We start from the raw sequence: 21,773 nt of genomic DNA, 5'->3' as shown, positions 1-21,773 counted from the left end.
GCAATGCCTCCCTTACCCACAATCCCCCTCACCTCATTCTACTTCCCAGATCTAGTTTCCCACCATTCCTGTCAGAGGCTCGAGCCACCTCTGCTTCAGTGCATCATTTTTCAAGACTTATTGTAGTGTGTTTTTCTTGTTATTTGTGCTTCCCTTGCTCTATTTAGTATATGCTGAGTGTTGTTTTTCATAAGTAAATATGTAGTTAGGTAGCTGCTGTTATATGTGTGTTATTCTGCTGGTACTGGCTTAGCTAGTTTTAATCTTGTTTAGTGTAGGTTTGTGAGTGTATGATAGTATAATAATATAATAGTAGTTAAGTAAATAAGTAGTAAGTAAAGTATAATAGTTGTAGTAATAATATAATAGTAAATTTAAAGGCATATTAGTAGTTTTCTTGGTATTTACTTAGTGGTGGTGTTTTCTAAGCTGGATATGAAGAAAGGGTTTAAAACAATGCATTGCCTGGAGGCATAAATTGCCATCGCAAGACACATGACAAATGTATGTATTCTTTGGAGGTGGCTTACCTGAACTCTTCATGTTTCATTTGTGAGGGGTTTGGTGCAGCGCTGTTAACAAGCATCAGACAAGGTTAGTCCTCAAGGTCCTTCTTTCTGCTGGCCCTTCAACTGCTGCTGCTTTTTCCTCGGCCCTGAAGGTCAGGTCCAACAAACATAGGTCTGGAGACTCCAAATAGTCCAATGGAAAATGGAAAGGTCCTTCTTCGTTGGGCTTGCTGTATCAGAAGATCCCATATCAAATGACTTTTGGGTGCCCTCATGCTGACATGGGCTCAGGCTCCTCAAAGCTAATCACCATCAGTGCCGAGCACCAGTAAGGCTCTGTAACTGGCTCTGAGCCTTCTCAGCCTCTTTCTGCTCAAAGGCACACCTTTGGGTAGGACAGTTTCCCCTTTTTCATGATGTGTCCTGTCAGCACTGTCACCAGAATTATTGGCTTCCCTGCCGTGGTTCCGAGTCTCTCTGGCTCAGATCTGTCAGACAGGTTCATCCTCATCAAAACAACCCCCAGCCCCCATCAGTGACTTCTTCTATCCAGTCATCGAGATTGTTGGTCAGTATTAAAGCTTCTGACTTGGAGCAGCTGATGAGGTCCTTTTTGCAAACTCCGATGCAATTAGGCTTTATTTCTTCGGGTCTGGGTCTGGCTGCAGCTCTCTGTCCTTCGACTGTGTTTATCTTGCTTCCTCCCTTAGCCCCCTTGGATCTGAAGTCATCAAGCTTGGCTGCTTTCCTACCCTTGGCATCTGATTTGATGGTTTAGCTGTCTTAGGCTCTGACTCACTCCTTGACCTTGTTGGCTCTGACTACTTCAGGGCCATCTGGACCTTGGAGCCAAGGCAACAAGCCTGGGGTTTCCAGGTCAGGGGTTCGACAGTCCCTGTTTTCAGTTCATCTGTCCCGCTCAGAGTTTCATCATAAGACACTTGACATCAGGGCTAGGTCTAGCTCCACATGTTCAGGTGTGTCTCTGATATCTTCAGGTACTGAGACCTTCAGTTCAGGGAGGCCAGCATCTGTTTCTGCCTTTGACTTTGTGTTGTATCTAGATTGTGTGGTCTTCTTACATTTAGGTTCCAAACCAGCCATTTTATATTAAGAAGTTTTTTTTTTCTGCACTCTTGTGACAGAAGTGTGTTGATCTAAACCTATCTGAGTTTGGGATTGCTGGTAGAAGTCTCATTGTGTGCTTTCCTGATTGGTAGTTAGCTTAAAACCTGTTCCTTTTTGCCTGCATATAAGCCTTGTGACTGCATGAAACTGCTTTCCTTGCAGTGGTGGTTAGCAGTGCACTGTATAGACGCAGACACATTAAAGATTAAACTTCCCTAGAATAACTATCACTGAAACTATATCCAGCCTCCTGCTGCTCTAGGAGCAACTAAGTTACTTGCTGAACAGCACTGCCCTGGTAGTTAACCTTAGACTACTTAAAGTATAAGTCCCACTCATAGTCTCTGTGCTACCAGCACAGTCTTGTCTAATTAAACCATTCCTTTCCCTGATAAAACCCACAGTAAGAACCTGATATCCTGAAAGAACAGTTTCTACCATCTCTGTAGCCAGCCTGGAGGATGTGAGCATCCTGTGGCAATGTAGCAATTGTCTCATGTATACAGACACTTAATCCTGAAACAAATACTATATGTGAGAGATGTAGTTACAATAGGAAAATGGAGGCAGTACTCTCACATACAGACAAATCGAATACCATACAGGTTGTCAGCACACACACGCATCACTTCCCACACTAAATAGAGATTTGACACACAAACCCACAAATGAGAAGGTACTTACTAGTAACTTATCAAAAACTCATAGGTTGTGAGGTCTCTCAAATGCTGCCTTTAGAAACCACATATACACACAACAAAGCCAACAACCACCACAACCCATAATAATACACACACTAGTGTCTCAACAAACAAGTCCATAAGGTGATACAGCACAAAGCTTAACATTCTGGTCATAGGAGGCTCCATATTGAGACACATGGATATACCCTCACCAGGCTGGATAAGGAGAAGATTACGGTTAGCTACCTGTCAGGTGCCAGGATCTGTCAGATCACACAAACACTCAATTCACTTAATCACAAGTACCACTATGACTCTGTCATAGTACATGTGGGTGTGAATGACTTGAGATGCATCTCCCAGGACTATATGACAAGAGACATGATAGAGCTCTCAGATTACGTGTCATAAGTAGGTATGAGCCTGGCCTTGAGCAGCATTCTACATTCACCGAGGATGATGCCACAATACAAATAAAAATCATTGATTTTAACAATTGGCTTAACTTTTGTTGTTAGTATAAGGGGCTCCAATATTCCTCAGACTGGGAGGACATGATCGACACACCATGCTGTTTTGCCAGAGATGATCTGCATCTGTCTCCTGTAGGCTTTCAGATATTGGCAAAGGCTTTAGCCAACCCTGTAGTGCCTTTTTTGGCAGTGTCAAAGTATCCAACTTCCCAGCGTAACAAAATCTTCTCTTGATAAGCCCACGGTACTGCTGTTCAATGCTAGGAATCCAAACAAGAAACTGCACTCCCCAGAAACACTCCTCATGTTGGAATATGCGGACATTTGTGCAGTCATGGCGACATGGTTCAAAGCCACAGAAAGCACCCAGGCTGTGCAGGGCTACAATGCATTCCACATGTTCAGACCACCAACTGAGCAAGAAACATTTCAAGACTAGTCAAACAGTATAACTCTGTTGAACTACTCCATGTCTAACCAAAGGGCAAAATCCTCTACCATGTTATCACTAGCTATAGCTCCTCCACCATGAACCAGGAAAAATGTACCGTCTACCTGGACTTACTGGAGTTGCTCACTATGTGGCCCAGTACCTTACTCATGGGTGATTTTAACTGTCCTTCCATTGACTGGGGAACATACATGACCACTAACATGCAGCCTCAGAGGTTTTTGGACTTTGTCATTGCAAATGCTCTAGAATAGCTGGTCAGCACACCCACTAGGGGATCAGATATCCTGGACATAGTAATCAGCAATATGGGGGAGCGTTGCCCCCCCCCCCCATGTAATATCCTCTTTGGTGAGATTGGACCACAAAATGGTCTTTTTTGAAATAAATATAAGGCCATTATTTACCCCATCAAGCTCAAAACCACTAAAGAATTTCTCCAAGACAAATTGCCTCCTACTAAGTGATGGCATAAAGCTTCCCTAAACCCAGATAACACAGAATCCTATGCAGTGGTGTATACCAATGCCCTGTATAGTCACTTAAGCAGTTGTATAGAATTGGCAGTTCTGGACTGGATTAAACCCAGGTCTTGCCAGAAAAGCAAGCCACCCTGGTGGACCCCTGTATAAACAGGCTGTACAACAAAAGAAAGAAACTACTGTCTAAATATAAGCCTGAACAGGATCAGCAGAAGAAGAAATCCCTCACCAGTGTAAACAAACAAATTGGAGATTTAGTCAAGTCTTCAAAAGCAAATTATGAAGCAAACATAGCCTCTCTAGCCAAGGAAAATCACAAAACATCTTTAACTATGTCCAAAATATTAAGGGGAATACCCAGCTATGCACAGAGCTGGTTGTGAATGGCACCACCCATACTCAATAGGAGGAAATAGCCAACATACTAGCTGACAGATTTGGATTAAACTTCACCCCCCCATCCCCACCAGTCATCCCCCAAAATATGCCAACCACTGCCCCTTAGCATATTATCTCATGAGAGCAGGTCATCTTTGTATTCTGCAAGGATAAAAACATGGCATCAATGGGCCCTGACAACATCCCAGGTTGCCTTTTAAATAACTTGACCTGGCAGACCAACATGGATCCCTCTTTACCCCCAGCCTCCAGACAGGCTGTGTTCTGGCAAAATTGAAGACAGGAGCAGTCATCCCTCTCCACAAAGGGGGACCATCAACCAACCCAGGGAATTATAGACCCATAAGCCTGACTAGCCTAATCTGTATGGCTGTGGAAAGAAACATCATGGACTTTATCAATAAGAACATAGGTAATCTGCAGACTATGGACCCAACTCAGTTTGCATTCATTAAGGGTAGCTCATGTGTTTTTAATCTGGTTGACTTCTTCAAGAAGGTTACTAAGCCCATGATTGAGGAAAAGACTATGCATTATACCTACCTTGATCTGGCCAAGGCATTTGACACAATTCCTCACTCAGGTATTAAAGAGAAAATCTTTCAAGTGGGCATAATCCCCCTACATCACCAGGTAGGTCGCCAAATGGGTCACTAATTGGATATGTATTGTATAGTGGGTAAATTCACTTTTAGCAAGAGGCCATTCAGCAGTGGCATACCACAGGGTTCTGTGCTAAGCCCTCTCCTGTTCAGAATTTATTTCTCAGACGTCTAGGCAAATGTAGATGGCCTTTGGCTGACCAAGTTTGCAGATGACTGCAAATTGGAGGCAATCATTAAATCCCTGAATGATAATGAATTACTACAGAAAGGATTAATGTAGACAAATGATTGGTGCCAGAGCCATGAATTGAAACTAAATACAAAGAAATGCATTATTCGCACCCTCCTAAGAGTAGACACAATGGTATGTGATCTGGGTACACAGATAGATAGTAATCTGAATTTCAACCACCATGTGTTCACAGTAATGAGCAAGTCCTTCTGTGGGGTACAAGTCATAAGTAACGGAATGGCATCTGGATCAAAGGAAGTTATAATTCCATTGTGCTTGGCCCTCATCAGACCAATAATTGAGTATAATGCACCCTTTTGCATGTACCTCACCAGACATCTGAATAAGCTGGAACAACCCCAGAGGTTTCTCACCAGGAAGATACAGGATACAAAAAACAAGTCTTATGCAGAAAGATTATAATCTTTATCACTGTATTCTGTCTCCTACAGACTGCTAAGGGGCAGTCTGTGTCTGGCTTACAGGGCAGTCTCCAATCTGGCCCTGATGAAAATGTTACATACTGTTGAATCAAACTGCATGAGGGTCACTCATTCCAGAGATTTTAACCTAGCCTCTGACATAGGATCATAGGGTCATAGGTGTTTACTAGGCTAATGAACACAAGGGCCTTTTTAAGCTTAGCCATGCATCCCACATCTCTGACAAGTTCTGATACCCTTCATGAGTGTAAGACGGGGTTTGGGAGATGAACCATTTACAAGTTACCTGTGTCCATTAGAGACATAGGTGACAAATCAGGGATGAATTTCCAGTTCCCATCCCATTGCCCAAGTTATACTTAAATTGAGCAGCAAAGAAAAATCTGGTAGCAGTTGTACGAAGTATAGCTCCAGACCACATAAAATAAACCTCTTTTAAAAACATCAGTACATTCATCTATATTGCATAGTATTACTTTTAAAATACAGTTCTTGTAGCACATTAAAAGTCTATTTCAGCAGTCAAAGCATTCATAGGCATTTACAAGCATTTAATATTTGGAAACATTTCAGAACATTGCTTCTGTCAGCAGCATGTCAAATGCAATGTATTATGCTAAGCATCATTGTTTAAACAACAATGATACTGAAAGTCTCTGTTCATTATATATTCTTTGCTAGAATTATGTTGCTCTTTGTTATCTGCTTTCCTTTAGATATATGCTGTTACTTAAAAATTATTACAGTAACAAATCTAGGTCTAGTCTTCTATACATTCCTACTATTTCTAACAGTGTAAATAGAGCTGCAGTTTAAAATGCAAGCAAGTTACCCTTGCCATGTGTTCAAACTCCATTTAAAAGAGGGTGTGTCTGTAGTAGCTTGATTGACTGGGAGTGGTCTTTCAGGTTAATGAGGTATACAGGGACAGCTTTATAAACCTCTTTGTATGTGTTTTTATATTTGTATATGGTCTAAAGAAGCCACGGACAGTGGTGAAAGCGCTTACCGAATATTAAAGTTCCTGGTTTATTTTATGTGGTCTGGAGCTATACTTTGTACAACTGCTACCATATTTTTCTTTGCTGCTACCATTATTTGTTTGGTGGAACAGTTTATGTTTAACAGCTGGTTGTTTGCCTGTTTCTTTATACTTATATTGAGTTAGGGAGGAACATTGCTTCACATGGATGGGGAGCCTGTTCCATAAACACGGTAGTCTCTGGTATGCATACCTACCTCTCCAGCAGGACCTATTTGTATCACAGGCAAGGTTTAAGTCTTTAGAATGGGTAATTCCTGTGCTGTTTGTTTTGTGGATATGCAGGAGGTCCATCAGATTGGGGTCTGACAATGCCCTGTATGCGTGGCATATATTTCCCCTCAAAAGCCTGTAGGAGACAGAGTACAGGGATAGGGTCTTGAGGCAATTTGCATAGGACATTTTACTTACACCCTGTATTCTCTTAGTGAGGAACCTCTGTGGATGTTATAGTTATTGGATATATGCCTGGTTAGGTACATACCAAAGGGGGTATTGTACTCAATGATAGGTCTGAGTACAGTGGAACAATGACTTCCTTGGACTTAGATGCCATACCTTTGTTTATAAGTTGGAGCTGAATTTATCAGCCAGGAGGTTTGCTGTGTCTTCTGGCTCAGTATAGGTGGCTCCATTTGCAATGAGCTCTGCACACAATTGTGTACTGCCTTTAAGGTTGCAGACATAGTTAAAGAATGCTTTGTGGTTATCCTTAGTGTGAGAGGCCAAACTTACCCCAGATTGGGCTTTGGTAGACGTTATTTGAACTCTGAGTTGTTTGTTTAGTTTGATGAGACTGCTTCTATCCTGCTGGGTGCTGCAACTCCTAATTTTTGCCATGATTTTCTTCATCCTGTTATACAGCCCACTGAATTTGTGATTCTGCCATGGTGGAATAAATCATGTCAGAGAGATAGATACATGTGTCAGAGACTACCCTTCTGTGGAAAAAGCTTCCCATTTATGTGAAGCAATGTCCTTCTCTGACCCTCTTGAAACGCAGCCTAGATCAGTGGATAGGTAGTTGTAAATGTACTTCTGGTGTGGCGCCCATGTCCCTCATGGACAGAGGCAGCTGGTATTAGATACCATAGCATAGACTCATACCTCCATGAACTTTGAAGATGGCAGGAATGTGGGTTTGCTTATATGTTAGAAAGTTGAATTTAGCTATTTATTTTAGTGGTGAAAAAGTTAATTCTTATGGAAATAGGATAGTAAATGCTTTAATAAAAGTGTGTGTTTAATGCACCAACACACCCAATTTTAACGGCCTTTGAAAAGACATGTCCTGAGGACATTTATAAATTATCCAGTGATACAAATACAAGGTGGAATTGCAACTTAAAAAAAGATGAGTATGAAACCCAAGAAGAACAGTGGAATAGTTATTTGTGATGCCATTGATTATATAAGCAACATGCTAAATATTTTGCACAGTTCTGAATCTTATATTCAGGTGTCTAGGAATGAGGTTAATATAGCATGTCGGGGAGTAGACCTCATCCAAGATGAACTTTTGTTGGACAATAGAATAACAATAGATCTTTATAAATTTTTGAAGGTGGAAAAAACATTTATTCCTGCCATCTTCCATATCCCTAAGGTACTTAAAAATATTTTCCTGGCTTTATCGGTCCATTGTTTCAGCTTGTCGTTCTAAGACTCACCCCTCTGCCATGTATGTGTATAAGTTATTAAAGCCTGTTTTTATTTGAGTTGCATTTACTGAAAGATTCTTGGGATTTTTGGAGGGAAGATTAACCCCTACCATAAGAGAACCTGGCTCGGGTTTCCTAGCAATAGATGTGGTGAATTTATTTAACTCCATCCCGATGAAGGAGGGACTTTCCCTTTTCCAGGATACTTTCATCGATTGCATTTTTTTTTATCTGGGGAAAGCATTAAATTTTTGTTAGCTTTCCACAATACTATTAGAAAATAATTTTATCTAATTTGAAGGTGAGATTTTTAAGCAAGTGAAAGGAGTTGCAATGGGCACTGCTTGTGCTCCCATATAAGCTAATGCAGTTCTTTTAGTATGGCTGAAGAATAAGATTTTTACTTCCCAATTTTCTCAAGTATATTAAATTATACATGAGATTTTTAGATTATATATTTATCCTATGGAGTGGACCAGATAATGAGGTTAATGAATTTATGGCTTTCCTGCATAATTCTACTGTTTTTCTTTTTAATTTATTTTTAACAACAATAAGAAGATAGTTAATTATTTGGACGTCAGTATAGGGCACACAGCTGTGGGTTTTATGTATTTATTTTAAACAAGAAACATCTGTATTAAATTATCACCTATGACATAGGCAATCATACAGTAATAAACAAGTAGATCTGATGTTATCCATGTCATTATTCTTCACAGTAGGGTCTTGGATCTGACATCTGGTCCAAGCTGCCAAGTTTAGCTAAGGCAGAGCCAAGGCTCAAGCTCCTCCCTCTCCCATAATCCCCTGCTACCCTCTAACCCTCAGATCTCATTTGCCGAGTTCTGCTACAGATGTGATCATTGGCTGTCACTCAGATAAGTGTTTTCTGTAACTTTTTTTTTGGCTTAGTTAAAATTAGTTTAAACTTAGCTTTAGCTTTAGTTCAGCTTTTGTCTTATGGTGGGGTAGTCACCAAGGATCAGGGTGTTAGGGGGTACCTTGATGGAGTCAAGTTGATCTAGGTAAGAGGAGTGGGTGTCCCGAGTCAAGGAGGGAGGTCTGTAGCTAGCTATAAACTGGAAGGGTGTCTTGCTAACTGTCAGTTGTATCTGGAGTAGTTCCAGTGCATCATGCTGGCAAACCACGCTGGAGGTGTGCCTATTCTTAATGAAGGTAGAGACTCTGCCACCCTTAGTCTTCCTGACCTCATTTTTGGGGTCGGAATGTGTGGAATGAGGTTTAGCCTGGTAAGGCAGGGATGCTCTCTACAGCCCTGAACCAAGTTTCCATGACAGCACAGGCATCAGCATCTTCCAGTGCAAGGAGGGCATCCAGTGAGTCCATTTTCAAGTTAAGGCTCCTAGCGTTAAGCAGCATGACCTTCAATTTGCTTTTTGGCAAATCTTTTATGTTTGAAAGTGTGTCTTTGGGACATTGCCTAAAAAGGGCACAATGGGGGAGGCGAGAGCCTTGGCCAGGGTCTGGAAACCCACTGGTGACAGGTGAAGGCCATCTCTGGCAAAGCGTCAAGGCCTGTTGACCATGTCATCCCAGGCAGACAGATACTGGATCCCCCTTGGAATGACACCAGAAACTAAGCCAATTGTTGAAGTCAGTTATTTTTTGTTGGTATTGTGGTATCATTCTTGGTGAAGGTATGATGCAGCTTAGGGCTAAGGTCATACCTGCCTGTAACACATATTCTGAGAATTCAATCATGTCTCTCTTCATATAGTCCAGGGAGGTACATATCAAGTCATTCACACCAACATGTACCATGACAGAGTGGGTCTATATTACCTGAACGAAAACCCGACTGAGCGACACATAAAGAGCGAAAACCGCTAATTTCAAACCCATGAAACTTAAGTAAAACAGGTAAACTCTCACTGTTTTATGCAGGAGGGCAAGCCCCCCTGCACCCCCCACATGAGGGGCTGTGCCCCCCACACCCCCTACTTAAATATACCAACTCCAAGATTGCACTACATCGAAGAAAAGGGACGAATTCCCTATGGTGATCTCCGTTCATTCTTGCGATATTAGCGGTTTTCACTCTTTATGTGTCGCTCAACTGAGATTTGCTTAGTCAGGTTTTCGTTTAGGTAATATAGACCTGACAGAGTTGTACTTGTACTTGTTGTGGAGAGACTTAAGTGCATGGGTGATATGGCGGATTCTGGCACAAGTCAGACAACTGACCATGACCTTCTCCTTGTCGAGCCTGGTGAGAGGGGTACATCGGTGCATCTCACAACAGAGTCATCAAAGACTAGTGTCTTTGGTTTATTGTTATGTCTTGTGGGCTGTACTGGTTTATTGTTTTGCCTTATGGGCTGTGTTTGTGAGACACTGGTGTGTTGTCTGCTGTGTGTGATGCGTTTGGTGTTGTGTGTGGAATGTTTGAGTGTGTTTTGGAGGTCTCTGCTTTTTAGGTAAGTTTTTATTGAGGACCTTTGCATAGATGTGTGTGTGTTGTGTTTGGTTATTTGATGTGAGTGGTGTGGTGTTTGTACTGGCAATCTCCTCTTTGTCAGGAGTACTGACTGTGGCGCGAGAGAGCATGGTTAATGATATACATGCATTTCTTGCAGGTGGAAGAATTATGTGCTAGGAGAAGAGGGTTGTCAGTAAACATGAGGCAGTTGCTACAGTATCTCAGTATGCCCATGTTGACCAGGCTGGCAGGAGAAACTGATGAGAATTGTCCAGACATGGTGTTCCGATTGCTTGGGTGGACTTATGGAGAGAGGGTTTTGTTAAGGGTTTGTCCACAAGAGTGTAGACCACAAGAACCTTCTTAAATGTCAAGTAACTGGCCTGAAGCACAAGTGCTAAAGCCAGACCTAAAATGTTTAGAATAACGGATAAATTTAATCAGGTTACTAACAAGCAGTCATAAATGCAACAGGATAAAAGCAGTTGAACACTTAAAAGCATACAGCAAAAATATAGTAATAAAATATGAAAAACACAGTTACAGTAAAAGCAGCTGAATAAAGTGTAAATTTAATTTTTTTTTTTTGTAGTCCTGACAGTCGTTAGAACTTTCTAGAAAGCATACATCACTGACACTGCATCAGTTTATATTTGTACATTAAACAATCATGGCAAACTTCCTAAGCCTCAGTAGAGCCATGCAGGAGATCACTGCTATGGCAGGAACAAGTTAACAGTGTGCACACAACATGATAGTCAGTATTTTGTAGTCCCAGTTATTTTAAAGCATTTTAGACAAAATAATTTGTCTAGTTGAATTTCTATTTTGTCTCCATTAATTCTAAGCATTTCTTGTCATCTGTTCTGCACTCTTTGTCTCTGTGCTTCAAATATATTTTGGACTTCTACAAGGTAAAACCAATCCAGTGAATCTCCAGAACTTACACCGTTAAAGCAACAACTTTTATTATAAAAAATGACATTTTGGACTTCACTGTATCATGTTTATTGATTTCATCAGCACTACAGAACAGATCATTCTCATACTTCTGTTTGGCAAGGTACACATTCTTTTGAACACACTTTTTGCTTTTTTTAAAAAAAAAATAATTTTGTAATAGAGATTCCGTAAGATTGATTAAAAGCATCCTTTAATGATTTTGGCCTACTGAGTAAAGCAAGAATTGAAGCTGTTGAAACGTTTGTCAGACCTCCATTTTAGATTCTTGTTTGTATGATAAATGTAATGGACATAATGATAGATAATCTTGTGTTATTTTAACCTTATAACTTAACTCGTATTTTATTTCAACGCCTGTTGATCATCAAGGCTCCCTTTAATCAGACAGTGCCCATTCATTCCTCCACTCCAGCAGTTTTATCCTGGGCTGAGGTGAGATTTGTCCAGGGAAGGGGATGTCATTCATCAGCCATGAAGAATACCTTGTGCTATTGGGCTTTCACTGGCATCTCAGCAATAAAAGTATTTTGTATAGCCTAACCCCACACCAAATGGGAAGGATGTGTAAACTGTTACCATGGTGCCCCACAGTAAACCGTCCCTTTTATTTTACACACTTTCATTTTCTGTTAATTCTGTCACTTGCTGCTCATGCATTCACATCTTTTGATAACGTCAGGTATGCTTCTGTTATTAACTTAACCCTTCCATCGTGATTTTTTTGGTGTTTCATGAGTGAATCATGAAACTGTTCAGATTCACAGTCTTTGGTTCCTTCTTCAGTTCAGTGACATAAACAATTGTTATTCTCTGTAGGACCTTGTGGTGGTGTTGGGAAGAAATATGTTATTAAAATCAAATTCTTTCTTGGCTCACAATAACTCATAAATGTCTCTCTAAGTGCTGCTATTTTATCTTTATTCTTATCAGAAAAAGTGAAAGACTTAAGTAATGATGTTTTCTCTGTCATTTTTTTGCAGTAAGAACCAGGTATCTCTTGACCTGCAAGCCATGAAGGGATCATAAGATTACTGTAACACATTTAGTAACAGAATTTCTTTGCAATGACTAGATTAGCTATATCCTCATTTTTAATGTGATTAGGAAGCTTAGTTCATATAGCACAAATGCATGTACTGTGAATGATAATAGAATGTCATGAGAAATATATTGTGATTAATTTGTTTGAAAAATAACACATTGTGTAGTTTTGTGTTAAGTTTATTTGTTTTTTAAATCCTAGTGCAAAAACTTGTAGAAGGTCCTGAGTCTTCAAAAGAGGAAGAAATCTCTGCAAAGATAGGAATGCTAAATGGAGGGCGCCGTATTGACTTTGTTTTGCAGGAGAAACCCATTGAAAGTTTTAATGAATACCTCTTTGCTCTTCAGAGTCATTTATGTTACTGGTAAGACCCTAAACCTTGTATCTTTTGAGGGGCCATTGTTAAATCATTGCAGTAGTTGTCTGGATTATAGGCATGTAGTAAGTGAGAATAACAAATAAGGCCCAACTTGCTGGCAAACAGTTTGTATTTTCATCTTGCAGCTTCATTTCCAGACTGGGATGGGGGCAGGATACCATACTTCTCTATGACTCCTTAGCAGAAACTGGGAGTTTAATACTGCTGTGCTGTCCTGTATTTAGAGAATGCTTAGACACCTAGCGTTGCATCCTATGTGTGAACATAAGAAAAAAAGATAAATGGAGGGGCTTCTGCATATGCAGATAAAGCTTATTTGTAACACTTTCTTCTTAGCTTTCCAAAATCTACATATAAACTTCTGCCTCCTCTTGATCCAGTGCAACAGCAGCAGTTAATATTTTCTCAGAAGACAACGTTCCATTAAAGAGGATAGTTATTTTTCTGAGTGGATAACACAGCACAGTGGGGACTGCCCAGAAATATTGCTATGTGACCATGACCAGAATTCAGTGAAGTGATAAGAGTCTGGGCATGACCCCTCCATCAGGAGGTAGGAAAAGAAGAGTCAAGAAGGTGAATCTATAATGGTGACAAAACAGTACATTTTTCTGTGATAACTGAGCTGCTGACACTGCTAAACAGTCTTTTGGCATGAAAGTGCTCATGGAGAGAACCCAGTATAAATGAAGAGTTGTCAGAATATGTGGGCATCCATAAAACAACAGCTGCTGTCCTACATATTTCTGCGATCTAATGTTCTTTGTGCTGTGATAGCCCCTTGGAAGGTATGGCTGTGTAGTACAGAGGCTGCTACTGCTGCGATGTCAGCACTCTAGTTGAGCTTGCTTTTTGTTTAGAATTTTGTATTTCTCTTATGTTATCTAAAAACATTTTGAGGGAGGTGATTCCTTTGCTTTGATTTATTTTGCTTTAGAAGCACAGTGAATTCTTTTGTTGCCTGACTGCAAGTTTTCCTATTCAATTCTCAGCTGGGGTGCCTTCTTTGTGGAGGCTTCATGTCCTCCCTGTGTTAGTGTGGATTTCCTCTGGGTGCTTCAGTTTCCTAATAAACAAAGCTCAATTCAATCTTGTAACTTTGTGGAATAAAATTGGAGAAAAACTGCTGTTTTTGCCATTGCTAGTGGTGTTTTTTCCAGATCTGGACCTGATTCCTGGGTTTACTTTGTTTATTGTTTTTTCCTATCCTGGGATTTGATCCTACTTGTGAATTTAGTTTCTTCAGTTTCCCTCTACATTCCAGAGACATGCTATAGATGGATTGGACACTTTAAATTGTTTGTGGGTGTGGTTGGGAGTGTGACTGTGAGTGTGCGCACCAGTGTGTGCATGCATGCATGCCACTGTGTGTGCGCGAGTGAGTGTCATTTCACGCACACATGCGAGTGTGTGTGTGTGCACACAAGTTGGTGTGCAAGAGCAAGCGCACAAGTGTGTGTGTGAGTGAACAAGTGTGTGTGAGCATGTGTGTGTGTGTCTGTCTGTGTCTGTCAGTGTCTGTCTGTGTGTGTGTGTGCGTGTGTGTGTGTGGTATGGAAGAACATCCAAGACAGGGCTAGCCCGCCCAGTGGTGTAACCATTGGCTTAGATGATAGTCACTACTGATGCGACAACCCAACCCCATGAGCAAAAACAGGACATAGAAAGGTTATGGATGGATTTATTTGCTGACTTTTGGAAACTGGAATGAAGAAGTTGCATGACTACAGTAAAATACCTTAAAGAATTGTCTGAAAAATATTGCAGTTCCAGACATTCTATAGTGAGAATTTGCTCACAAAGGGAAAGCAGTATAAATTAAGCCACAGTTGCAGTATCATTTGTACTAAAGAATGATTTGTTTTGTTTTACAGTACAAACGCTATTGCAGTTCTGTCTTAATTTGGTTGTAGATGTAGCTTTAAATTTATTACAAAGCTTATTTTGTACTCAGGACTGTGGGGGCTGTCAGCATTATTTGCAAGGATTCAACTATATTTCCTTTAGCCTATCCACATCCTTCTTACAAATTTTAATCTGATGTATTTATTGGTATTTATTTATCTTGGTTATGCTTAGGCATATAATTTTGGATTAGCAGTTCAGCTGTAAGCCGTGCTTCATTAAATAATTATGTATATTTTTATGAGAACAGAATATGGTAGGCATTTACTTCTGCGGTAAATTTGTAATTCATTTGGTATGTAGTCACAGTGTGGATATTTTCAGAAGATGGTAATGTGATATGGATGAAAGATGTAGAATGGAATCTTTGAAACTCGGGGTGTTAGCTGCAGGCCCTTAAGGTGGATAGAAGTTAGATAATTAAGTAGTTGTAAAGAACAATGGGTGAATGCACATAATGGGAGCAATTCTAATGATCTGAGATCCATTCCATAGAGAATGGTTATCTGATGGGCAGGTAAAATCCTTGGGAGTGTAGTGATCAAGACTTTGATGTGATGTAAAGTGGCAGAAAATGTTCTAAGAACTAAGCCAATATGAGAACGGAGAAAGGAGATTGTCAGTAGAGATGACTGCAAGTTAGAGGTACAGAAAATAGGCAAGACGGAGGTGGAATTTATTGGAGAAACCAAGCAAAGGAACCAAGCTATTAGGAACAAATAACTCCAGCAGGAAAGATAATAGAGTGGGATGAGGCCAAGAAAGCATTTGGATTGCAGGTTACAGACTGCCTTCTCCATCAGGGCTTGATCTCCAAATACAGGTAAAGAGAAATGGATAGAGGAATTTTAAGTGAAAGACCTGCACTGGTAGAGTTTCTAGTTGATTGTAGAGCAGATGTAGCTGTTACAAAAAGGATAATTAGTAAAAGCATATAAAATATTGCATGATACCTATAAGAGTCAGTCAGAGAGGGTTAGAAAGTATTGGGAAAAGAGACAAGAAAAGCAGTTTACAAGAAAACAATAGGTTGACATACGCATGTCTCTCAAATATGCAAACAAGTTCAGAAGGTGTAGCATCTTTGCTTGAAAATGTTTGCATAGGTATTTTTACACCCCAAGCAGACTTTAGAGAAATTTTGTAGTAAGTAAAACCACACAGCAACGCGCACCAGGTACTTAGCGTATTTGCAGTTTAATACAAACGCTTTCGTCTTACTAGTTTGACTTTTTCAGAATAAAAAATAAAGTGCACAAACACATACTATATACCCATTTCTCCACCCCTTTCTTAATTAGTTCAGTTCAGACCTACCCAGTTGTTAAAACACAGCACAACATAAAAGGCATATTACATTCATTTAATACTCTGTTACAGACTCACATAACATACTAAATATTGCAAATAATGTCATAAAATTCATAAAAAATATGCTGCTTTCAATTTCAAATAAGATCTTAATGTCAGGCTTTCATTAAGTCCAGGCTTTTCATCAGAATTAAGTTTAATTTGGCATTTAAGCTCTTTGAATTCAAAAATTCATTACTTGGCCCACCCCTAGGTCCTAGGTCAACGTGATCTATGGCACAAAATTTGAAGGCATGTGTTGGGTTCTCCCTAATATGTCTGTATAGGGCATTCTTTTCATTATGTTGTTTAATTTTATAAATATGCTCATAGATCCTAGTCCTAAATGCTCTCTTGGTTTTCCCCACTTAATAACTGCCACATGCCTGACATACTGCAACATATACAACTCCTTTGGAATGACAAAAATATTTTTTAGGTTTAATGATGGCAAAGTTCACAATAGTAATTCTGTCTTGGTGAGCTACATATTGACATTGGACACATCTTCCACATTTAAAACATCCTCCATCAACCTTTCCACCATGGCTACTCTCCAACATCCCCTTGAAAGAGGCTTCTTTTTTGCATACAATGGCCATTTTTTCTCCTGACAAGGAAAGTAACTCAGGGTCCATTCTGAAAATTCTACAGTATTTCTTGACAGTGTTACAAATGTCATAATAGTGAATGCTATATGGTAATATCAATGCCCTACCATAACTCTCTCTGCTCCCTTGTCCAAGTGTTTGTAACATGGCAGTGGTCTTGTCCAACAACACATGGTACACCCCTTCATTCCTTTTCATCTGTACCTCACTCATTATGTTGACCACTTTGCGTACCCCCTTCTAGTTAACATACCTTCCAGAATCGCACATTCCTGGAGAAAATCATCCAGTACACTGGCCAGTCTTACAAATTGTCCTTTAACCAGGGCTCTCTTTTGATGTGTAGGGTGCCAACTATTGTAGTGCAGCAAGGAATTAGAATGAGAACGCTTACTATAAAGATGTGATGTAAAAACCTTGTTGTTATAATCCTTTCTAATGGAGACATCCAAACAGTGAAGCACATCTCTGTCCATACACATGGTAAATCTCAGAAAATGTGTCATTTCATTAATATATTGAAAGAATTCATTCAGCCTATCCTCACCGTCTTTCCAAAATAGCACCACAGCATCTAAAAATCGGCCATAGAGCACCCAGCAGTCTTTAAAAGGTGAATTAAAGACAAAAAGATCCTCCCACTGGGCTAGCACTATATTAGCAAAGACAGGGGCACGACATGCACCCATTGCTACCCCTGCCTCTGCTTAAATAATTGCCCCTCAAAGCTGACAAAGTTGTTCTCTAACACAAGTTCAAGGCATGCCCTCAAAGTAGAGACAGTATTACGGTCCATGTTTGTGATTAAGTAGTCACAAAGCCAGTAAATCCCCTGTTCATGTGGGATGACTGAAAACAAATCACAAATATCTGTAGTTACCATTAGTAAGTTATTATACATTTCTTGTCTAACATTCCCAAGAATCTCTCAGCAATGTTGCCCTGTTCTCAAGCACGTTTGACTTTAAAATCCACAAATTTTGCAATACTAAATATATTTGATGCTTTTGCATCAACTATTGGGCAGGGGCTGGTGATAGATTTGTGAATTTTTGGGATCCCAAAAATTGTTGGGATCCGTAGATATACTGTCTCCAAAAATTTGTGTTCCTCTAGAGAAATCTGCCCATTCAACAACAACTCGACCAATGTTAAATCAACATTTCTGTAATCAATGTTGAGTTCATTACGGGAGACTTCTGTATAGGTATCACTGTATAGTACTTCAAACATCCTGTTAATGTAGTCATTAACATCCATTATCACCAGCCCCCCACCCTTGTCCAGTTTCATGATTCTAATGTCCCTATTAGCTACAAATTTCTTTAAAAAACATAACTTTATTGGGTGTTAAATTTCCTCTTGTATTACGATGCTGTCCTGATCTAAGGTCACAAATTTCTTTAACACACAATGCCTCAAATAAATTAACCATAGGGTGTTGGGGGGATATATGTGCTAGGTCTTTTTAATAACATCGGTAACACCCCAGCGTTAGCCCCATTTTGAAATTGTATTGCCAAATTCAATTTTCTACTGAAAACTTTTACCTGTAGAATTGTTTCCACTATGTTAGCCCTTTTAGCTGGGACAAAGTTCATTCCCTTCTCGAACAAGTCAGCCCACTCAGAGCTAATACTGATGTGACTCAGATTATAAATGTTAAAATCTTCTCCTGTATTTTTTACAATAGTAACCTCGTTGTCTTCTCTGGTGTCTTCATTAGTGGAAATTAACTGTAATACTGGACATTCTGCCCCCCCCCCCCCAAATGGCAGAATGGCATCCAGGGGAACTGGGGCCACCAACAACATGTGGCGCAAGACCAGCAGAGAGGGAGGGGGAAGAGACACGAAGAGACAATCATGCTACAAAGACTAACTCAAAAACCTTTTGAATGTTCAGCAAAAAATGACCGAACATTCCTTTCATGGAAAGTGGTAGTAGCTATTACTTCTGCAAGAAGAATTTCTGAACTCTAGTCCCTTTCATCAAAGACTTATTACATTGTCTTCCATAAAGAAAGGGTTTAAGAACGAACTCATCTCTTTCACCTAAGGTGGCTTCTAAATCAAACATTAACTAATCCATCCACTTACTGGTCTTCTTTCCAAATTTTTCAAGTAAAGGAGAATACATGTTTCACCTTCTTGATGCACACAGACAGTTACGTTTTTATATACACAGGACAAAACAGTTCAGAAAATCAGATCCGATATTTGTTTCCTTCTCTCCAAAACGACTGTGTTATCCCGTTTCAAAAGTTACTTTAGCTAAACAGATCACTGATTGCATTTCTTGGATCTACTCTTGGCAAGGCATTTCCCTACCTAAACCACCCATAGTTCACTCAAATAGATCTGTGGCTACTTCATCTGCTTTTTGGTCAAGAACATCTATTGATGATATTTGTGCAGCAGCCACATGTTCCAGTGCACATGTCTTTGTTACTCATTATATATTGGATTTAATATCTAGAAGTAGAGTGCCTTTGGCTCAGCGGTTCTGTGTAACATCCTTCCATGAGGGCCAATTAATTTCAACGTAGCCGAGGACTCTCGTCCATGTATTGAGGAAGAATGAAAAGGACAACATCAGATTTATAAATTCTTAGCATCTGTGTTGTCCATTTTCATTCTTTCTGAACTTCCCTCCCAGCCATTCCCTATCCTTAAATCTTCTTGGAACTTGTAGTTCCGGGTTTGAGCCCTATTCTCTCCACTAGCCCTGTCTCTTTCCATTTATAGAGTCTTTATGGCAACAAACTCAATCTCGATGTGAGGTGTTGGGGATGGACAAGGGCATTATGGGTAGAGGGAGGAGCTTGAGAGTTGGATCCAAAGTCTAGAGTATGCGGCCTAGCCGGATCCAAACCTATGTGTTGAGGAAGAATGAAAATGGACAGCACAGATGCCTAGTTATGGTGAGTACATAACTTATAAATATTTGATACCATGAGCCATAACCTGCTTTTGAAATGCTCAAGGATTATTTTTGGACGGGATGGGTAGTTCCAAGTTGGTTTTTTTCTTTCTGACTGATTGGTCAGAAACTAGTGCTGGTGCTGTACTCTGCTCCTTTTGTATTTCTACTGAACTATGTTTCAAAATTGTATTGTATTACCAGTATTTGTGTGTGAGCCTACATGCTGTCAGTAGTAGCTGGTTTTAATAGTTAGGACTTTAGTGTTCACTGCTTTCTGGTTAATACTATGCAACAGCAATTTTTCTTTTTTCTAAGGTTTGAAATGTTTACTTCTGGTACCTATTACTATCTTCAGTAGATACAGAACTGATTGTCAAGTAGCTGACTAAGTCAGAACTCATGTAAGATATAGGATTCAATGGCTCCTTCAGGAGTACATATATGCACCTGTTTGGAAGAATATGTCAAATATCTAAATTGTTTCCATTAGATCATTAAATATGGGTATAGTCCTGAATAGAATGGCTCCACCTGGCTCTGAATTCTTCCAGCTGTATATATACTGTTTCTGTTCGTTCTGTCTGGCAAGCCTTAAGGTAACTGTCAGCGTTTGTGTGAGGAGTGATTGAATATCTAGGCTGCAAAGATTGTTCCTAGTGTAGTTTTTCTTCTTGTACCGAACCAACATTTTCCAGCTTTGTTCTGTGGGCAGGTTCTGTTTCTGAATATTTTTTATTTTTTCTTTCTGCTGATCAGTGACAGTGTTTAAGTAGAAACCTTTATTGTAAAACCCTGATATTCTGTTTAGTCTGCAAAATAATTTTAATTTGAGTATAACAGGGTACTGAGTGATATAACCACTTCTGGAAATATTTTATTTTTTTGGGGAAAAAAGAGTTTTTCAACACAATGCACAAGAGATTTTTACATGTGCGCACGTACACACACACACACACACACACACACACACACACACACACACACACACACACGTCTTACTCTGCATGTTTTGCATACATGGGAGAGAGAAGAAGAAAAGAATACTTAAGTGTTTTGTTCAGTCGTCCAGTGCAACATGCATAAATAATATTGATACATGGCAGTATACCATATGTCATATTTCGCCCTTCATTCATATCAGTTTTCACATTACATGCTTCATGCCTCCCTCAATCCATCCTTATTTCTGACCCTGAAAGAGGAAGCAAAAAAAGTACAGTTGTGTACCTACCATAAATGTAGATGTTCGAGTGTATTCACTGTTGCAGTCATTACACTTGGGTTATCCTGCTGGCAGGCTACCCACAGTCGGCCAGAATTCCAAAGTCTAGGTCCGGCGTCGGTTGCTGTCACCTCTTCCCTGACGTCAGTGCACCAGGGGTATAAAAGATGTAGCCAACACCATTTTCTTCAGTTTTTCTTGCCCCATATGTCAGGTGCCCCCAAATAGGTAGGCTGAAAAAATTATGCCAAAAAGCATGCATGTACTAAAATAAAAATTTCCTTCATCTACAAGCAAATACACCACATAGGTTGTATAGAATAGAGAAGTACAGAAAAGTCCCAGCAAAGAAAAGGGGGATGGTGGGTGGGTAACCTGGACTGCAACAGTGAATACACTCGAACATCTACATTTATGGTAGGTACACAACTGTACTATGTTCATCGTGTTTCACTAATGCAGTCATTACACTTGGGTTGAATCCCAAAGCTGAGGATGGGTGGTTGGACCTAAATAGGATTAGGAGAGGCTACCAGGCCCTGCAAAACTGCAGTGGCAAAGCCTGCTCTAGATTTAGAGTAGAGAGGTAAGTGGTAGTGCTTGGTGAAAGTGTGCACTGAACTCCAGGTTGCAGCCTCTAAAATGTTCTTGGTTGGTACTCCTCTGAGGAAGGCTGCTGAAGGGGCTGCTGCTCTGGTAGAATGTGGCCTTATGCCCTTAGGCACAGATTTGCCATGTTGTGAATAGCAGAAGCAAATGCAGTGCCCTATCCAGTTTGAAATAGTCTGCTTTGAGATAGCCTTTCCTTGTGATCTGCAGCATAAG

General features: G+C 40.0%; 1 protein-coding gene across 1 annotated transcript in view; it reads left to right on the top strand.

The window, feature by feature from the left end:
• LOC122788980 (SEC23 interacting protein) overlaps positions 1-21,773 on the top strand; it is a 1,679,302-nt gene that overhangs the window by 1,411,876 nt on the left and 245,653 nt on the right. The window contains exon 17 of the mRNA XM_044056073.1: positions 12,758-12,920. Coding sequence (XP_043912008.1) covers positions 12,758-12,920 — 163 coding nt within the window. The remainder of the gene's footprint in view (positions 1-12,757; positions 12,921-21,773) is intronic.

This window comes from Protopterus annectens, chromosome 14.part0 (assembly GCF_019279795.1).
Source record: "Protopterus annectens isolate FY-2018-M chromosome 14.part0, PAN1.0, whole genome shotgun sequence".
Lineage (NCBI taxonomy): Eukaryota > Metazoa > Chordata > Ceratodontiformes > Protopteridae > Protopterus > Protopterus annectens.
The sequence above is the reverse complement of the archived record's forward strand: the minus strand, read 5'-3'. Positions and strand labels throughout refer to the sequence as shown.